The sequence below is a fragment of the Canis lupus genome, chromosome 6, assembly GCF_048164855.1.
Source record: "Canis lupus baileyi chromosome 6, mCanLup2.hap1, whole genome shotgun sequence".
Lineage (NCBI taxonomy): Eukaryota > Metazoa > Chordata > Mammalia > Carnivora > Canidae > Canis > Canis lupus.
Window position 1 is genome coordinate 67,698,867 of NC_132843.1, and position 16,927 is coordinate 67,715,793.

At 52.9% G+C, this 16,927-nt stretch overlaps 1 protein-coding gene across 1 annotated transcript in view; it reads right to left on the bottom strand.

Annotated features, from left to right (window-relative positions):
* Window positions 1-14,636: 14,636 nt before the first annotated feature.
* QSOX1 (quiescin sulfhydryl oxidase 1) overlaps window positions 14,637-16,927 on the bottom strand; it is a 35,530-nt gene continuing 33,239 nt past the window's right edge. The window contains exon 12 of the mRNA XM_072831034.1: window positions 14,637-16,553. Coding sequence (XP_072687135.1) covers window positions 15,793-16,553 — 761 coding nt within the window. The 3' untranslated portion in view covers window positions 14,637-15,792. The remainder of the gene's footprint in view (window positions 16,554-16,927) is intronic.

Sequence of the window (16,927 nt, forward strand, 5' to 3'; positions counted from 1 at the left end):
AAAATGAGCTCTGAAACCACATAAAATGAGCTCTGAAACCACATACGGGGGCATAAAGTATTGTGTTTGACCTGTGGCATGAGTTGTTCTAGCAAATGTGACCCTCCTTCCAGGATCTTCTATGGCCCACCCAAGTGCCCTACCCACAGAATTCCAGCCCCAGGTGAGCTTAACCTTTAAACCAAGGGTTAAACAGTGTGTTTATATTGCTGGGGTTGTTGTACTGGACCACATAGCAAGGGATTTATGTTCTGAGGGGTGGGGAGTGTTCGGAAAGCGAAGGCCCTGAGGGAGGGAAAAAAAAAAAGTGTGTGGTGTGCTGGCGACAGGGATGTTCCCAGTGTTGAGGATGCAGGTTCATCATATTGTCTGTTGTGGCCTGAAGAGGGAAGCCCAGGCACCTTCTGCAATGCCCTCCAGCCTGCCAGTGGGACTGCTTCTGCCCAGAGATGGGCTCCAGTGAGCCTCTATCCAAAGTCTGCCCCGCCAAGGTTCTTGGTGTGTCCTGGGAACTAGCTGGTGTTGCAGATAGCCTGGAGGCTGCTTGTCTATCTCCCAGGGTCCGGGCTTCCTGGACTCAGACACCCCAATAGCATTGACAAGGCCACTGATCCCTAAGAACACCCTAACAAGGGACAACTTGCCCCTTAGGATTCCAGCAGTCTTCATGACAAGAATATCCCTGATAACACATTCCTGCCCTTGACTGGACTTGAGTACCCTCACCTGGGTCCAGGCACACAGGACCCTCTTGGGCAGCTCTGAGAACGCATTCAAGGTTCTCATTGGCTTCACCCTCCAAAGGGGATCTTATTGCAAGAGGCTTCAGCGCTGCGGCCCTGAGCACGTTGTTTAACCACAGGAAAATGGAATAACACCCACCTCTCAGGATGACACATGAAAAAATGATGCTCAGTGCCGGGCTCTTGAGATGTGCTCTTTCGATGGGAACAAATGTTGTTATGAAGTTCTTTGCCCCTTTCTTTACACCTCTCTGCTGACAGTAAAGAAACAGTCTTATTTACCATTATGCTTCCAGATCCAAGTACAGGGCCTAGCATATTACAGTTTCTTCCTAAATATTTGTTCTGTGAATGGATGAGGGAGAGAGGGAGGGAGTTTATAAGTCATCCATGGCTACAGCGCAACAGCGGGAGAAGCCTGAGCACATCCTCCCCCGGGCAATGGTGAGGCTCAGAGCAGCTGCTCCCCAGTACTGAGCACCGTTGGTGGCCCTGTCAGGCCTGGTTAGGCTGTCAGACCTGTTATTGGTGCAGTCGCTGGCTGGATACTCACAGTTGCGGCTGTCAGGGCCCCGCGTACCTCTTACCCCTAATGGGCCCTGGCTTTTTATGGACTTCCTGCTCTCCCTCAGCACTCTGTAGACTTTATTACATGGGCCTGGGCTCTGTGATGAGCTAAAGAAGGGAGAAAGGCCTGGGATGGTGATCCGGACACGGAGGCACAGGAAAAGCCACACCAGCCTGGTGTTTCAGCCACAGCTGCTGCAGTGAGGCTGGGGTTCCCTGTGTGAACCCTCAGATGGCTTCCCCAGGTCCAGATGCAAGCTGCTCTTCTCTTCTTTTCTAAATGCTGGTTCTTCCCCAAGCTCACCTCCAGCATTGAGTCCCACACACCTCCAGCATCACAGAACCAGTCTTGAGCCTGGAAACTTCCGAGAGGACTTCCTAGCCCAGTCCCCGCCCCTGCAGAACCACGACTGTGCACCCGTGCAGGACAGGCATGTGGCCTCTGTGTGAACACAGCAGGGGTCTGAGGCTCTCTCTTTTCAAGGCAGCCAGGGCCATTTCCAGGTGGTTCTGCATGGGACTGTTACTATTCCCACAAAGTCCGCCTTTGAATAAGTTTGGTTGAAAGTGTGATTTTGCTGTGTGTGTTTGTGTGTGTGACGTATGCTTTATATATAGTAGCACTTGCATTATTGCAAGGACTTTCAAAAGGGCTTTAGCATCTGGAGTTACTTGCTTTTCCACCATTTCCTTAACCTGCAATGATAGGAGTAATAGGTGATCTCCACAATTAGATCTTGGCTTTTTCTTTTCTTTTTTTTTTTTTTTTTAAAGATGGATTTTATTTATTTATTTATTTATTTATTTATTTATTTATTTATTTATTTATTTTTTTAGATTTTATTTATTTATTCATGAGAGACACACAGAGAGAGGCAGAGACATAGGCAAAGAGAGATACAGGCTCCATGCAGGGAGCCTGATGTGGGACTTGATCCTGGGACTCCAGGATCATGCCCTGGGTGGAAGGCAGGCACTCAACCACTGAGCCACCCAGGCGTCCCTGATCTTGGCTTTTTCAAAGGGGCCCACTGATGTCTTGCTGGCTTTCAGATCTGTGACCCTTTCCTGAAAACACAGAAGTGAACTGCTCAAAGATTTAGTTACAATTCAGGTGACCATACTTTTCGAGAACATCCACACCACGCCATACACTCATACACAGAGTCGACCTTTGGTGTTCATAGGAGTCAGAAAAGACCATGCAGCAGTGGGTCCCGCAGGTGACCCCTAATGAACCACATCTCCAGTATTTGTAACCTTGTGGAGTCCCCTCCCCTTGAATCTGGGCTGGGTCTGTGGCTTACTTTAACCCACAGAATGCAGCAGAGGGGACACTGTGTCACTTCCGGCATGAAGCTTTGAGAGGGCATGGCATTGGGCAGAGGGGCTGGTCCCTTGTAAGATGTTTAACTACAGGGCTGGACAGATGCCATGCCAACAAGCTCACCAGAAATGGTCTACCAATGTACAAATCTTACGGTGTTTCTGAGAACCCAAATTAAAAGAAAACATACACAAAACCCACTTTTTAGTATCTTTCCTCTCCCTGGGTGGCTGGATGCATCTGGGGCACAGAAAGCCCAGTCAGCCTGGGGCAGAGGAGGAGCGGGGTCCTAGCAAATTCAGGAAGTGTTTTACATCCTGGTGGGAGAGGAGGGTATGTTTTCACTCACCAGCCACTAATTGAGGCGCCAGGGTGACGGAGACACAGGGATGGAGAGGATGTAGCCCCTTTCTCCCCGAGTTCTCAGAATTCACAGTCTGATGGGGGAGGCCGGGTGGTCAGCACACACCTTCAGCAATGGGAGGGGAGCAGCAAGAGAGGAAAAGGATGGCGCTTACCATGGCCTGCACAGGAGAGGAAGAGCTTGACTGCAGGGTGTGGCTCAAGGAGAGTCAGGAAAGGCTTCTCAGTGGAGGTGACCTCTGAACCCAGGCAGGCACTTGCTGAGGAAGATTTTCGGGTGGGGAGAAGAGCACACACAAAGGCCTGCAGATTGAGAGAGCTTGAGACTCGAGGACGTACAAGTCCTAGGGTCCAGCCTGGGTGGGTTCCCCTGGGGGTGGCCAGAGAGGCAGCTAGACAACGGCACCAGGCTTTTACATGTTATGGGCTGAGAAGAACTTGAACCTCAGGCCTGGACTTCTCACACCGGGGACATCTTGCTAAAAAAAAATCCCTGAGGAGGAGCCTGGGTGGCTCAGTTGGTTAAGTGTCTCTTGGTTCTGGCTCAGGTTGTGATCTCAGGGTCGTGAGATTGAGCCCCGCATCTGGCTTGGTGCTCAGTGCAGAGTCTACTTGTCTTTCTCTGTTCCTCCCCTTGCTCTCTCGCTCTCTCTCTCTTATAAATAAATAAATAATATCTTTTAAAAACGGGGGCATCTGGGTAGCTCAGTTGGTTTAGTGTCTGCCTTCAGCTTAGGTCATGATCCCAGGGTCCTGCTCAGCGAGGAGCCTGCTTCTCCCTCTCCCTCTGCCTGATGCTCCCTTTGCTGTGTTCTCTCTCAAATAAATAAAGAAAATCCCTGGGTATCCCTGCCTTTGACCCAGGGTGTGATCCTGGAGACCCAGGATCGAGTCCCACGTTGGGCTCCCTGCATGGAGCCTGCTTCTCCCCCTGCCTGTGTCTCTGCCTCTCTCTCTCTCTCTCTCTGTCTCTCATGAATAAATAAATAAAATCTTTAAAAAAGAAAGAAAGAAAGAAAATCTTTTTTAAAAATTAAAATAAATACCTGAGGCTATGCCCTCTGAAACACCCTCCCAGCCCCTGTTACCTGCAGAGTCCAATCCAGACTTCCAGGCCGTTCTTTCAGTCCCCTGCTTAGGCCACATCCCGCCCACACATCCTTAGTGCTTTCCGCCCCTCTTTACTTCCCCTGCCCCCCCAGTCTACTTTCCTGGTGAAACCTAGCTCTTCTTGCCTGCCTCCCTCCCCCAAAGCCTCCTGAAGAGGAGGTGAGTCCTAGGGGCCCCACAGCACCCCAGCCATTCTGTGGGGCATCCACCAGGCTGACGTGTAAGGGATCCCTTTACAGGTCGGTGTCCCTTCCTGGACTCCACGGTCCTTAAGGGCAAGGCACCTTAATAAATATTTGTTATGAAAGTTACTGCCCACTCAACGCTTTCCTCTATGAAAAGGACACAATGTCCCTTTCTTCTCTTTCTTCTTCTCCTTCTTCTCCTTCTCCTCCTTCTCCTCCTTCTCCTTCTCCTTCTAGACTTATTTATTTGAGAGAGAGAACAAGTGGAGCGAGGGGCAGAGGGACAAGTATGCTCCCCGCTGAGCCCCTGCTCATGTCAGCGGACATGAGGCTCGATCCCAGGACCCTGAGATGATGACCCGAGCCCAAGGCCATGCTTCACTGACTGAGCCACGCAGGCATCCCAGGAGCAGCACTTCCACACGAGATCATTAGCTCTGTTGTCTGAAGCGTCCGTGACTGTGGCCCCCTGTTGCAAGTCCCCCGACCCCCAAACATATGTACAACATTACTTCTGTCTTGCCAGTCACAGACATAGGACAGCGGTGACAGGAAGCGTGTGGCTCCGGTCACAGGCTGGACCCAGAAAGGAGTTCTCCCACGGAGAAGCAGAATTAGCTGGGCCTGTCTCCCCCAGGCCCAGAGGTGACAGCTTCCTTTAGGCGGGTAATCCACCATGAAGGCTGCATTTCACACTTGCCATTCCCAAGCAGGCCTGCGGGGAATTGCTCCTGCCGAGTGAAAATTGGAACTCGTCAGGGTAATTTGTCCCTTTTACCACACATATTTCAGGGCTGGTGCTCATGATCGGACCTCTGACTGGCCATGAATCAAACTGGTCTCCGGGAGCCCCTCACCCGCAGCTGGCAGAGGGCGTGGGCAGCCGCCCAGCACACCCGTCATCCTCCTGCAGTGCCGGGACTGATCCACCTCCCGCCCCGCACCCCCACCCCGGTGGGGAGACCTGCGCCCCCAACTCAGTGCCCGCACCCCCACCTCAGTCCCTCACCCCCACCTCAGTCCCTCACCCCCCACCTCAGGCCCCACACCCCCAACCTCAGTCCCTGCACCCCCACCTCAGTCCCTTACCCCCCACCTCAGTCCCCTCACCCCCCACCTCAGGCCCCACACCCCCAACCTCAGTCCCTGCACCCCCCACCTCAGTCCCTGCACCCCCACCTCAGTCCCCTCACCCCCCACCTCAGTTCCCTCACCCCCCACCTCAGGCCCCACACCCCCAACCTCAGTCCCTGCACCCCCACCTCAGTCCCTCACCCCCACCTCAGTCCCCACACCCCCACCTCAGTCCCTGCATCCCCAACCTCAGTCCCCACACCCCCCACCTCAGTCCCTGCACCCCCACCTCTGTCCCTGCACCCCCACCTCAGTCCCTCACCCCCACCTCAGTCCCCACACCCCCCACCTCAGTCCCTGCACCCCCACCTCAGTCCCTTACCCCCCACCTCAGTCCCCTCACCCCCCACCTCAGGCCCCACACCCCCAACCTCAGTCCCCACACCCCCCACCTCAGTCCCTGCACCCCCACCTCAGTCCCTCACCCCCCACCTCAGTCCCTCACCCCCCACCTCAGTCCCCGCACCCCCAGCCCAGCGGGTTCCCGCCATAACCTCTGCTCACTCCCGGGTGGGCCTGTGCGGCCTCCCTGGAACAGAAACTTCTCAGTTAGGAGCTAAGAAATCTGCGCTTCACCTCGCGGTTTGTGCTTTTTGGTCCTTAAGCGGCGCTCTTCCAGGCCACGTGGCAACCGTCCGCTCCCGAACCTTCTCTTACTAGCTTAGGAACTTTTCATCGTTCACGGGGAGGTTCTAAATCCGTCTGGGCTCAGCCTCGGCGCAAGGCGGGGCCGCCGTGCCCTGCAGGCCGCGAGCCAGCCTCCGAGCCAGCCTCCCCGCACCCTGGACGGACCGACTTACAAAGGTCCCCTCCTCGTGTGGCACATGTCCATGTGGTCGTGGGTCTTCCTTTGAGCCTTTTATTGGGGTTCCTATGGTTAGAATCACACTTACAAAAAGTCCTCATAGGGCAAGTCCCCTTCTTTACTCTCTTTCCTCCCCCCAAGCTGACTTAGTGATCGCCGGGCCTCCAATTCCCTATATTCACTTTGGAATCAGGTTGCTGAGTCTCCCCCCAACCCCAAAATCCATCTGGACTTTGATCGGTGTTACACCGAACTTCAGGTTAATTTGAAGAGAACTTTTCTCTCTACATTGTTGGTCTGCCCGTCCTCGGCACCGAACGTCACTTCAGTGACACCTTTCCGTCCTCAGCGAGAGCGCCCCGTGTTTCTCCATTGCATTATCGCGGGTGGGATCCTGTTCATGCGCTTCTCTGCAGATTGGAGTCTGTCTCTTCCTGCCACCTCGTCACAAAATGGAACCAGAGACCCTCTTTTACTCCTCCCTGTGTCCCGAGTGCCTAGATGCTCTGACCCCACTTTGCTGCTGAGGAAAACCCCAGAGGTCAGGAAAAGGTGAACCTGCTGCGGCGGCTCAGTGGCCCGGCTGCTGCCGGCCGGGGTTCCGGGGAGGACAAGTGAGGAGAGGCCTCCTCCTCCTGAAACTCCTGCGGCTGCCAAGGCAGGGACCTGGCTTGGAGAGAAAGGCTGGGTCAGCCGGGGGGAGCCCGGGGAGCCGGCGAGCCCAGGGAAGCAGGTGAGGGGTGCCAGACGCTCCAAGTGGAGCTCAAGGCGGCAGGTGCGTCCGAGGCAGGACACTGCGGGTGTGGGCAGTCTGTGTCTGTGACGCCCGGGGGTCCTCGGGATGTAGCATTAAGTGACACACCGGGCGGGGGCGGGGGGGCGGTGCCCCATGGCGTGTGTAGTGTGTGTCTCTCCCTGTTATCTGCAGAGAATGGGTCTGAAAGGACACACGAGAAGCCGGTGGCACTGTGGGCTTCCTGGGAGGGGACCTGCATGCTGGCGGACAGGGCAGGGACAGAGACCTGGCACTCTAGGTCCGCTCCCCTCCTTCTCCTCTTCTTCTTCCTCCTCCTCCTCCTTCTTCCTTTTTAAAGATTTTATTTATTTATTCATGAGAGACACAGAGAGAGAGAGGCAGAGACAGGCAGAGGGAGAAGCAGGCTCCATCGGGAGCCCGATGTGGGACTCCATCCTTGGTCTCCAGGATCATGCCCTAGGCTGTAGGCGGCGCTAAACTGCTGAGCCACTGGGGCTGCCCCCCCCCCATTTTTGAAAAAGATTTTATTTATTTATTCATGAGAGACACACAGAGAGAGGCAGAGACACAGGCAGAGGGAGAAGCAGGCTCCCCATGGGGAGCCCAACGCAGGACTCGATCCCAGGACCTTGGGATCATGACCTGAGCCCAAGGCAGACTCTCAACCACTGAGCTACCCAGGTTCCAGAACAATGTAATTGGAACATTACAAAAATGTTCCAGTTTTGACACATGCCTTCAGTATCCATATGTATATATGCATCTTCTTTTTCAAAAATGAGATCATACTATATAGAACTGCTCTTGTAGCTTCATGTTTTCACTTAACAAGTGTGGAGGTATTTTCAGCTTTAAAAGTACACATCCAGGGGTTGTTGGGTGGCTCAGTGGTTGAGCACCTGCCTTGGGCTCAGAGTGTGATCCTGGGGTTCTGGGATCGAGCCCCTCATTGGGCTCCCCACGGGGAGCCTGCTTCTCCCTCTGCCTGTGTCTCTCTGCCTCTTTCTCTCTGTCTCTCATGAATAAATAAATAAAATATTTTTTTAAAAAATAAATAAAGGTACACATCCAGATTTTTTCTAGGGATTGAGTTGTATTCCATTGTAATGATGTACCATAACTTAATCACCTCCTATTTTGGACTTTAGATCAAACTTATTTTGATATTATAAATATTCATCATGTAGCAGATCTTAGTGAATATCCTCAATTACTTTATTAGGACAAATTCCAGAAATAGAATTGCTGGATCAGAAGTTATATATTCTCTTAAGGCTTTTATTTTTTTTTTAAGATTTATTTATTTATTTATTTATTTATTTATTTATTTATTTATTTATTTATGATAGTGAGAGAGAGAGAGAGAGAGGCAGAGACACAGGAGGAGGGAGAAGCAGGCTCCATGCCGGGAGCCCGACGTGGGACTTGATCCCGGGACTCCAGGGTTGCGCCCTGGGCCAAAGGCAGGCGCTAAACTGCTGAGCCACCCAGGGATCCCCTCTCTTAAGGCTTTTAAAACATATTGCCAGTTATGTTATACTACAAATGACACATTTTCCAAAGGTTGTATCTGTTTTTCCTCCTACAAGCAGTGCATGAGGATGCTCCGAGGCAGACTATGCATTTTTAAGGTGGCCTCAACAATCTCTCTGATCTCACATGGTTTTCCAGAAACTGACCTGCCAAAAAGTGGAGTCCAGGACTCCTCCCCTTGAACCGGGGCAGCCCTTTGTATCTGCATCCTGGGGGAGACTTTATGTCTGTTTGTCTGTCTCAATCAATGGAGTTTAGCAACAATAACAGTATGTGTCTTCTGAGGCTCTTACTTGGAAACGCCATACACTTCCGCCTTGTTCTCTTTGGATACTTGCTCCTGGAGCAGAGCCCGCAGGCTATGAGGAGGTCCAGGCAGCCCCAGGAGAGGCCCATGAAGAGAAGACCCGAAGCCCTCTGCCCACAGCCTAGCTGAGCTTCCAGGTGACAGCCAGCATCAGCTCGCCAGACGAACTGCATCCAAGTGTACTGCGCAGAGCAGAGATGAACCATTTTCTGCTAAACTGCTCAAATTGCACATTTGTTGTTGTTGGGTTTTGGCTTTTTTTTTTTTTTTTTTTTTAGAGTTTGGTGTGCGTCTTTTTTTTAATATTTTATTTTTCTTAAGTAATTTCTATACTCAAAGTGGGGCTTGAACTTAACAACTCCAAGATTGAGTCACATGTTCCACCAACTGAGTCAGCCAAGTGCCCCCAAAATGCAGATTTGTGAGCAAAATCAAGGACTGGTTTTTTTTTTTTTTTTTAAAGATTTTATTTATTCATAAGAGACACACAGAGAGAGGCAGAGACACGGGCAGAGGGAGAAGCAGGCTCCATGCAGGGAGCCTGATGTGGGACTCGATCCAGGGACTCCAGGATCACGCACTGAGCCGAAGGCAAACGCTTAACCACTGAGCCACCCAGGTGTCCCAAGGACTGTTGTTGTTTGGAAATGCTAAGCTTTGGTGTGGTTTGGTACACAGCAATAGATAACTGATACACCTCATTTTTCCCTCCCTCGAGCTAACACCAGACATTATCTTTTTTTTTTCTTCATTTTCTGCCAATAGGAGAGACAAAAGTGGCACCTCTCCTTTGGTCTTCCTACTTCAGCCCATTATTTTCAACATGGCTTTAATAAATTTCCCTATTTACAATAGAACTTTAAAAATCTTTAATCCTTGTTATCTTCCCTGTTATTCTTTCTTTTCAAAAGAAATATTATTTATTGCAAAAATTCGAAAAGGTATTTATGTCAGAGCCAGGACTAGGGTGAGGCTATGGAGATACCCAGGACCCCAAGTTGAAGGGGCGCTTGTTCTCAGGGCCCAAACCTGAGGATAAGTGTCTCCTTAAATTTTGTAGCATCCCAGCCCTGATTCCAGGCCACTCTAATCTCTCTTTCTAAATATAACCACTGGTCAGGGTTTGGTATGGATTCTTCCAGACTTTGTAGACAAACATTAACGTTTATATATCTCTATATAACTACATACATTTTAATTTTTTAAAGATTTTATTTTTTAATTATTATTTTTTAAAAGACCTATTTATTTTAGAGAGAGAGAGAGAGCGCGCATGGGTGGTGTGTGTGGAGAGAGAATCTTAAGCAGGCTCCAAGCCCAGACAGGAGCCTGACGTGGGGCCCAGTCCCACAACCCTGAGATCATGACCGGAGCCGAAACCAAGAGTTGGACGCTTAACCGACTGAGCCACTCAGGTGCACAAGATTTAAGTAATCTCTACACCCACCATGGGGTTTATAACCCCCAAATTAAGAGTCGCATGCTCTTCTGAGTGAGCCAGCCAGGTGCCCCACTACATACATTTTAAAATAATATAGTAATAAATAATAGTATTTATGTTTACAAAAATGCATCCTTCTCGGGCATCTTTTTATGCAAACTGATCTCTTCTTACGATTGCATATTTCATAATAGTCATATGCCTGTATCATATTTAAGGTACATATTTTCCCAGTTTTTTAACATGTAGCTTGATTTCATTTTTAGATTTTTTTTTAAGATTTCATTTACTCATGAGAGACACAGGGAGAGAGGCAGAGACATAGGCAGAGGGAGAAGCAGGTTTCCTGTGGGGAGGCTGATGTGGGACTCGATCCCAGGACCCTGGGATCACACCCTGAGCCAAAGGCAGACGCTCAACCACTGAGCCACCCAGGTTCCCCATCTTAAACATATTTTTAAAAAATTGGTGTTGTCAAAAAAAAAATTGGTGTTGTCAAGTAGATCAAATGCTCACCTCAGTTACATTTTCAATTGTTTTTATGCTTACAGGAATAGTATTCAACTATATTTCCCTATGCCTTATTCTCTTTACATCACTGCGTATGGCATGAAGGTGGGATCCTAGCTGAGTTTTCCTCAAATAATCAATATCCTCAACATCATTTGCCCAAAGGCCCCTCCCTCTTTCCAGGCAGAACTACATGAACAGCCGATGGTTGAGGACCTGCTGAGGACGGTGCAGAGCAGATCAAGCTAGACAAGGTTCTCTGCGGTGGCAGTGGCTTACAGCTGACGCTGGTGAGAGGCAGGTCATGCTCTCCTGGTGGCGGAGAAAGTGGTTTCACAGGCGGCCCGGAGGCCCATTTTCCTCTGGAAGAGCCTGGCAGCCCCAGGGAAAGGCCTTTTGCTTCTCAGTATAGAGATGGGCAAGTCTTGCCAACGAGATACCTGGAAACTTGCCAACTCAGTCAAATGGATCTCACCCTAAAATCTAAGCAGATGCTCCTTGGGTCTTCCTTGACTCCCCCAAGGTCAGCACCCCTGTGGAGCTCCCCCTTAACTTCATCCCCTCATGTTAACGGAGGGATTCCCCCCATCCCCACCCCCAGCCTTTGCCTTGTGACTTCTAGATCCTTTCCCTCCTGCCTGGGACCCAAGCCCGGCACACACATTCCCCAGGCAGAGGTAAAGCCTAGAGAGAAGGGGCCAGGGAGGGAGAGCAGAGAGACTGGGCCACCAATCTCGTGTACTCCAGCCACGCTCCTGCAGACACTCACTGGGGGTGCTGTCTTCCAGAGCAGAGACGGAGGCTTTGAGAGGGGATCTGCATGCAGTGAACAGAGTCGCTCCAGGAACTGGGATCCTGAGGGCATGAGGCAGGCCACTCATTGTTGAGGAGGTGGCACTGCCAGGGCCCGTCAGGAGGGCTAAGACCCAGGGCAGGAGAGAGACGAATGAGAAGAGCAGTTGTTTTTCCTCCTGGGTGTGAAGGACCCCCTCCACACACTGCCACACAGAGGTGGCAGAGGAAGAGAGGAGGCAAGTGGGAGGCACAGGCTGGACTAGGTTGGAAAAGCCAGAAGCCAGGGCCCCGCACTGCTGTGGGGGCTGCAGAGGCAGGCCTGAGGAGGAGGCAAGCCAGGCACAGGGGATCAGGGTTTTGGTGACTATGTGAAGGGGGGAAATCCTATCAACCTGCCTAAGAAACAGCCTTTGCCTTCCTAGGAGGTGGGGCCTAAAATGAGGCAAAGGGGAAGAAGAGGGACGCTAGGGTGGGGTCCTTAGGCTGGCCCTGGAGCTGGCTCAGGAAGGCAATCTGGGGGAGACTCAGGCAGTGCTGGGGCAGAGGACACCTGTGGGGTGCTAGTATGAGCGCTCCCTTCTCATGGTCATCCTGGGCTTCCAAGAGGGCACAAATCACAGAGGCTGTGATTTCCTTTGGCCAGAAGTCCTTACTGGAAGGCTCTGAAGGGACATGCCCCCTCGCTGAGCTGACAAGAAAGCACTGTAGAGAGGTAAAGGCACCTTAGAGACCATGAAGCTTCATCTGAGGCCTTTATCTTAGAGGTGAGGAGGCTGGCACCCAAGACATGAATGGTTTACCCGTCACATGCAGCTGGTTAGTGGCCAAGCCATAGGAATGAAAGAGATCTCCTCCTCCTTCAACTGCTGGTAACCAAGGGTCAAGGTTGTGTGGGTCCCCTAGAGCCCAGTTCTTACCCCCACACCCAGGGAATGATGTGAAGTGCCTGCCCCCCACCCCTACCCCATGCCAAGGCTGCCCAGGAGGAACCAGGCTTGGAGATGGGGCCACCCCCTGGCTTCTCATCCTTCAGCTCTCAGGGAAGCCTCCCCCAATCCTCCTGCTGGTCCCTCCTTAAGAGCATTGAGCACATTTTTCTCTCCTGTCTCTTCCCTTTAGAGTGAAGCACCACAACAGTGAGAACCCTATCTTCTGTGTATCCCCAGCTTTAGTTTAGGGCAACACTGAAAACTACCCTTAAAGTTCTTTTTAAAAATTTATTTTGCGAGTGAGCGAGCGAGCAAGCGTGTACGAGTAAGGAGGAGGAGCACAGGGGGAGGGAGAGAGAGAATCTCAAGCTGACTCCCCACTGAGCACAGAGCCCGTGGTGAGGCTGGATCTTAAGACCCTGAGACCATGACCTGAGCCGAAATTAAGATGAAATCAAAAGTCAGATGCACCACTGACTGAGCCACCCAGATGCCCCTTAAATTTTTTTTAATAAAAAAAAATTCTATATTTTTTATTGAGAATTTCCTGTATTCATTATTTTTCTTTGTTGGACTTGGCATGTGCTTTCCCCTTGGTCTGTGATGCATTTTTCCTCATTTTCCTTGCTAACACCCACTCATTTTTCAAAAGCCAGCTCAGCTGCCTCCATTTCTAAGAAATCATTTCTGAATGCTCAGTAGGTCGCATTCCAGGCAGAGGGGAATTTCTCTGTGCAGCCCCAGATCAAGGAGCCTTCGGCTTGCAGGGCTTCCCTGAGGACCCTCTCCTGCATGGGAGCTCTCCCAGGATGCAGAGAACCACCTAGAATGGCAAGCAGAGAAGCCCGTCCTAGAATGGCAAGTCACAGAAGCCCAGAAGCCTGTCCTCCCAGCCTGGCAGACGGGCTGGGGGAGGGGCCAGGCTGGTGGGCAAGCTCGTTTATCGATGGCATGCCGCAGAGCGTGCCCTGGGGAAATCAAGGTGAAAGGCAGCAGCCCCGCTGAGGAGGGGCCCACCCCTGTTGATCAATCAGAGTGGCTGGGACAGCCCAGGAAAGGCTGGGCTGTGAGGGAGAGGCCCACACCCACAGTCGAGGCCCCCCCAGAGCCTGCCTCACTAGAGCCAGAAGGGCTCACTGATGGAAATCCTCTGCCCATGACACTGTGTCAGGTACCAGGTACCAGAGGAGCAAGGCGAGTGGTCTCGGCCCGGTGTACACTGGCCCTAGGACCTCTTTCTCCTTCTTGCTGGCCTGTCAGCCTCCCAGCCAGACCCCAGTGGGGCAGAGGGGAGAGGGGCAGAGCCAGCCTAGGAGAATAGAGGGGGCAGATGGATGAGTGGAGCCCCGCGGGACACAGACAGGGAACCTGAAGGCAGACAAGAGGCCTGCAGAGAGGCTCCAGGCTGGAATCCATCCAGCTAAAGAGGTAACACAGGGCTGACACAAGCAGGGATGGGGGAGGGGGGGTTGGCCCCTGCCCGTGTCCCCCATCCCAGCTGCCCTAGCAGAGTGAGGGTGCTTGGCATCCCACCTGCTCCCCCCTGCCCACCAGTGCCAAGGCCATCTGAGTGAAGATGTCAGAAAGAAAACCCCAAATCCGATTGAGGCCCCTGCTCCCCCTTAATGAGGTTCATTATCAGCCGCTCTGATCCTTGTAAAACCCAGCAGGCCGGATTAGGGGCAGGCTCTCTAATCTGGTAGGCTCCTCCTTGCTGAATAGCCAGTGCAGGCCTGCTCTCACAAACAAACCCTCTCCTTCCTTGAGAGAGAGCCGGAGGTGCAGGAGGGTGGCTGTAGAGCCCTGGGCAGGTGCAGAGGAAGGTTCCTGGAGCAGAACTGGAAGCACCGACGCAGGCACTCCAGAGAGCCTGGGGGGACAGAAGGAGGTGGCCTTAGACCTCCACCAAGGCCTCTCAGCCTCCTGGTGCATGTGGAGGCGGTAGGGGCTCAGAGGGCCCCAACCAGGAGAAAGGGGCTGTGCCAGGCCACCTTGTCCCCTGCGGGGCAAGAGCTACGTGAGCCGACGGAAATCATGGTTGGCTGGATCCCCACTGAGGCTGGATTCTGTGCCTGCTGCCCAGACCTGGGTACTAGGTCTCAAACAGTAAGTTCAAGAACACGCCAGGGCTTGCCTTAACAAAAATAATTTATTCCACAACCCCCCACCTCAAGCAGTGGGGTAGAGTGGGAATCAAGCATGTGTACATATAGTCACCCTCCCCTCTGACCCTTTTAACCTCTACACGATGGGAGGTGGACCCTCAAGAGAAATGATACTCCCCTCTCACTCCAGCATCCTCCACATTCAAAGATTAGCATCTGTTTTGGAGGCCAAGATCAAAAGACAAAAGACCCCACTCCAAGAGGGGTAGAGTCCACTGGGGAGGAGCCAAAGCACATCTGAAGCAACCATCTTTTTCCTGTGGCTTCGCTGTACCCTCACTGCTCAGCCCAGAGCCAAGGCACTAAAGACACCAGTACCCTTCCCTAAATCCCATACTAGCTCTTTTCCAGTCCCACTGAGCCAGCTGCTCACCACCCAGCCCTGTGGCCATCACTCATCCAAGTCCACACCACTTCCAGCGGCAGAGGTCTGGGGAAGGATCCAGAGGCTCTCCTCCCTCCAACCCTGACTCAAGCCTCACCTGGGAGACCAGCAGGACTTTCAGAAGCTTCCAGACACCTCCCCCCTCCACTGCCATCCACACACACAAAACAAACCCCATCCTGGAGATATGAGGGGCTGGAGGATAAACAGGCCACAGAGGGCCAGAGGCAATCCTTCTTTCTCTGGCACGAAGGCCTCTTTATATTCAGAAGAGAGGGGGATGGACAGAGCCTTGGAATATAGCAAAGAGTTCTGCTCTAGCCCACTAGCCCTGGGACCCCTCCTTTGGATGGGGAAACTGGGGAGCTGTGGCCTTGCTTGCCCCAGTTTAGGGCCAAGACCAAGGGGAGACATGGAAGTTTCAGCGAGAACAGGCAGGACTTTGAATAAGATGAAAAAGAGGAATCTGGTGTTGAGGGGCCAGGGACTGAGCCTCCCAACCCCTCTACCCAAGGCTGCCCTCCCGGGTGCTGTCAGCTGAACGCAAACCCTATGCATGCTTTTATGTCTATGGGACATTCCTTCCCAGAAGGCCCAAGGAGTTCACTGGAGCAACTAGTTTCCCTGGATTTCCCTGGACAAGGAACAAGGGGAAAAAGGGGGGAGAGGGGCAGGGGGCTGGAAGAGCACCATGAGTGGCAGCTCCCTTTCCTGCCCCGCTCCCAGGCTGAATGGCTCAGGCTGCGGGGTGGCCAGGATGGCCCTTCAGTGCCCTCATCCTGGCCCGGAAGTAGGTGTAGATGGCCAGAAGGCCCATGAAAGACAGGGAGTAGAGTCCCACACAGAGGCTGATGTCCAGGTGGGAGAAGTTCCCTTCCAGCACCTGCAGCCACTGGTCCCGGCCCCCCATGGGCCCAGCCTCCGGCTCCCCCTCGGGAATGCTGGCCAGCTGCTTTGAGCTGCGACCCACTCGCCTCAGCTCTGAAGGGTTTCTGGGGAGGTTCTTCTCAGCCAGGAACTCAGCCAGCAATACTGTTCCTGTGTCTCGCTTGGTCAAGTGTTGCTGCCCTTTTGGCTGCTCCAGCTTATCCATCTGAAGCTCTGCTCTGTGCTCACGAGATCCCCGGTCTGGCTCAGCCGGGGTCACACTGAGACCGAGGAGCATATCCTGGGGGTAAGTGGCACTGAGTCTCTCTGTGGGAACCTCAGGAACAGTGGTTCCGGGGGACTTGGTCCCTGGGCCTACCGCGATCCCAGCCTTCTTGGGGCCCAGAGTAACATTCCCGGCTGCCATCCTCAGGGCACCCATCTGGGGGCCCGGTACAGCCGAAGGCATGTCCAGGACGACATTGCTTGGGGAGAAGTGGGTCTTGAGGAATCTGAGGGTGTTGTCCAGGTCCCACACAGGCGAACCCCAGAGATCGTTGTGGCAGGCAGAACAGAGTCCACGGGGCGGCCACTGCACCTTAGGGAAGTGAGGGTCCTCGCTGGCGGCACCTGGGCAGGGAAGCACACACAGGCTGCTGTCACCACTGCGCCCACCTCAAAGCCCAGAACTCCTTCCTCACTCAGAATGCTAGCTTCCTCGTCTGCAAAAAGGGTTCACCGCTGCCCTTGGAAGTGATGGGCGTGACAGAAGCCAGGGACGAAACTAGCACAGGGTAGTGCTGGTGCGGCTCTGGTCAGGGCCGACTCCTACCCACAGCCCCCCACAGCCCCCAGGGATGGAGAACAGCCCCCTGCTGCCACTTCCTCATCAGCTCTGCTCCTGGGCTGCACCCCACCCCCTCCCAGGCATGGGAAAGGGTTGAAAGACGTCCCATCTTGCAGACTTTGGTTGGCCTGCTGGTCATTTTCTTCTTCACAGTTTT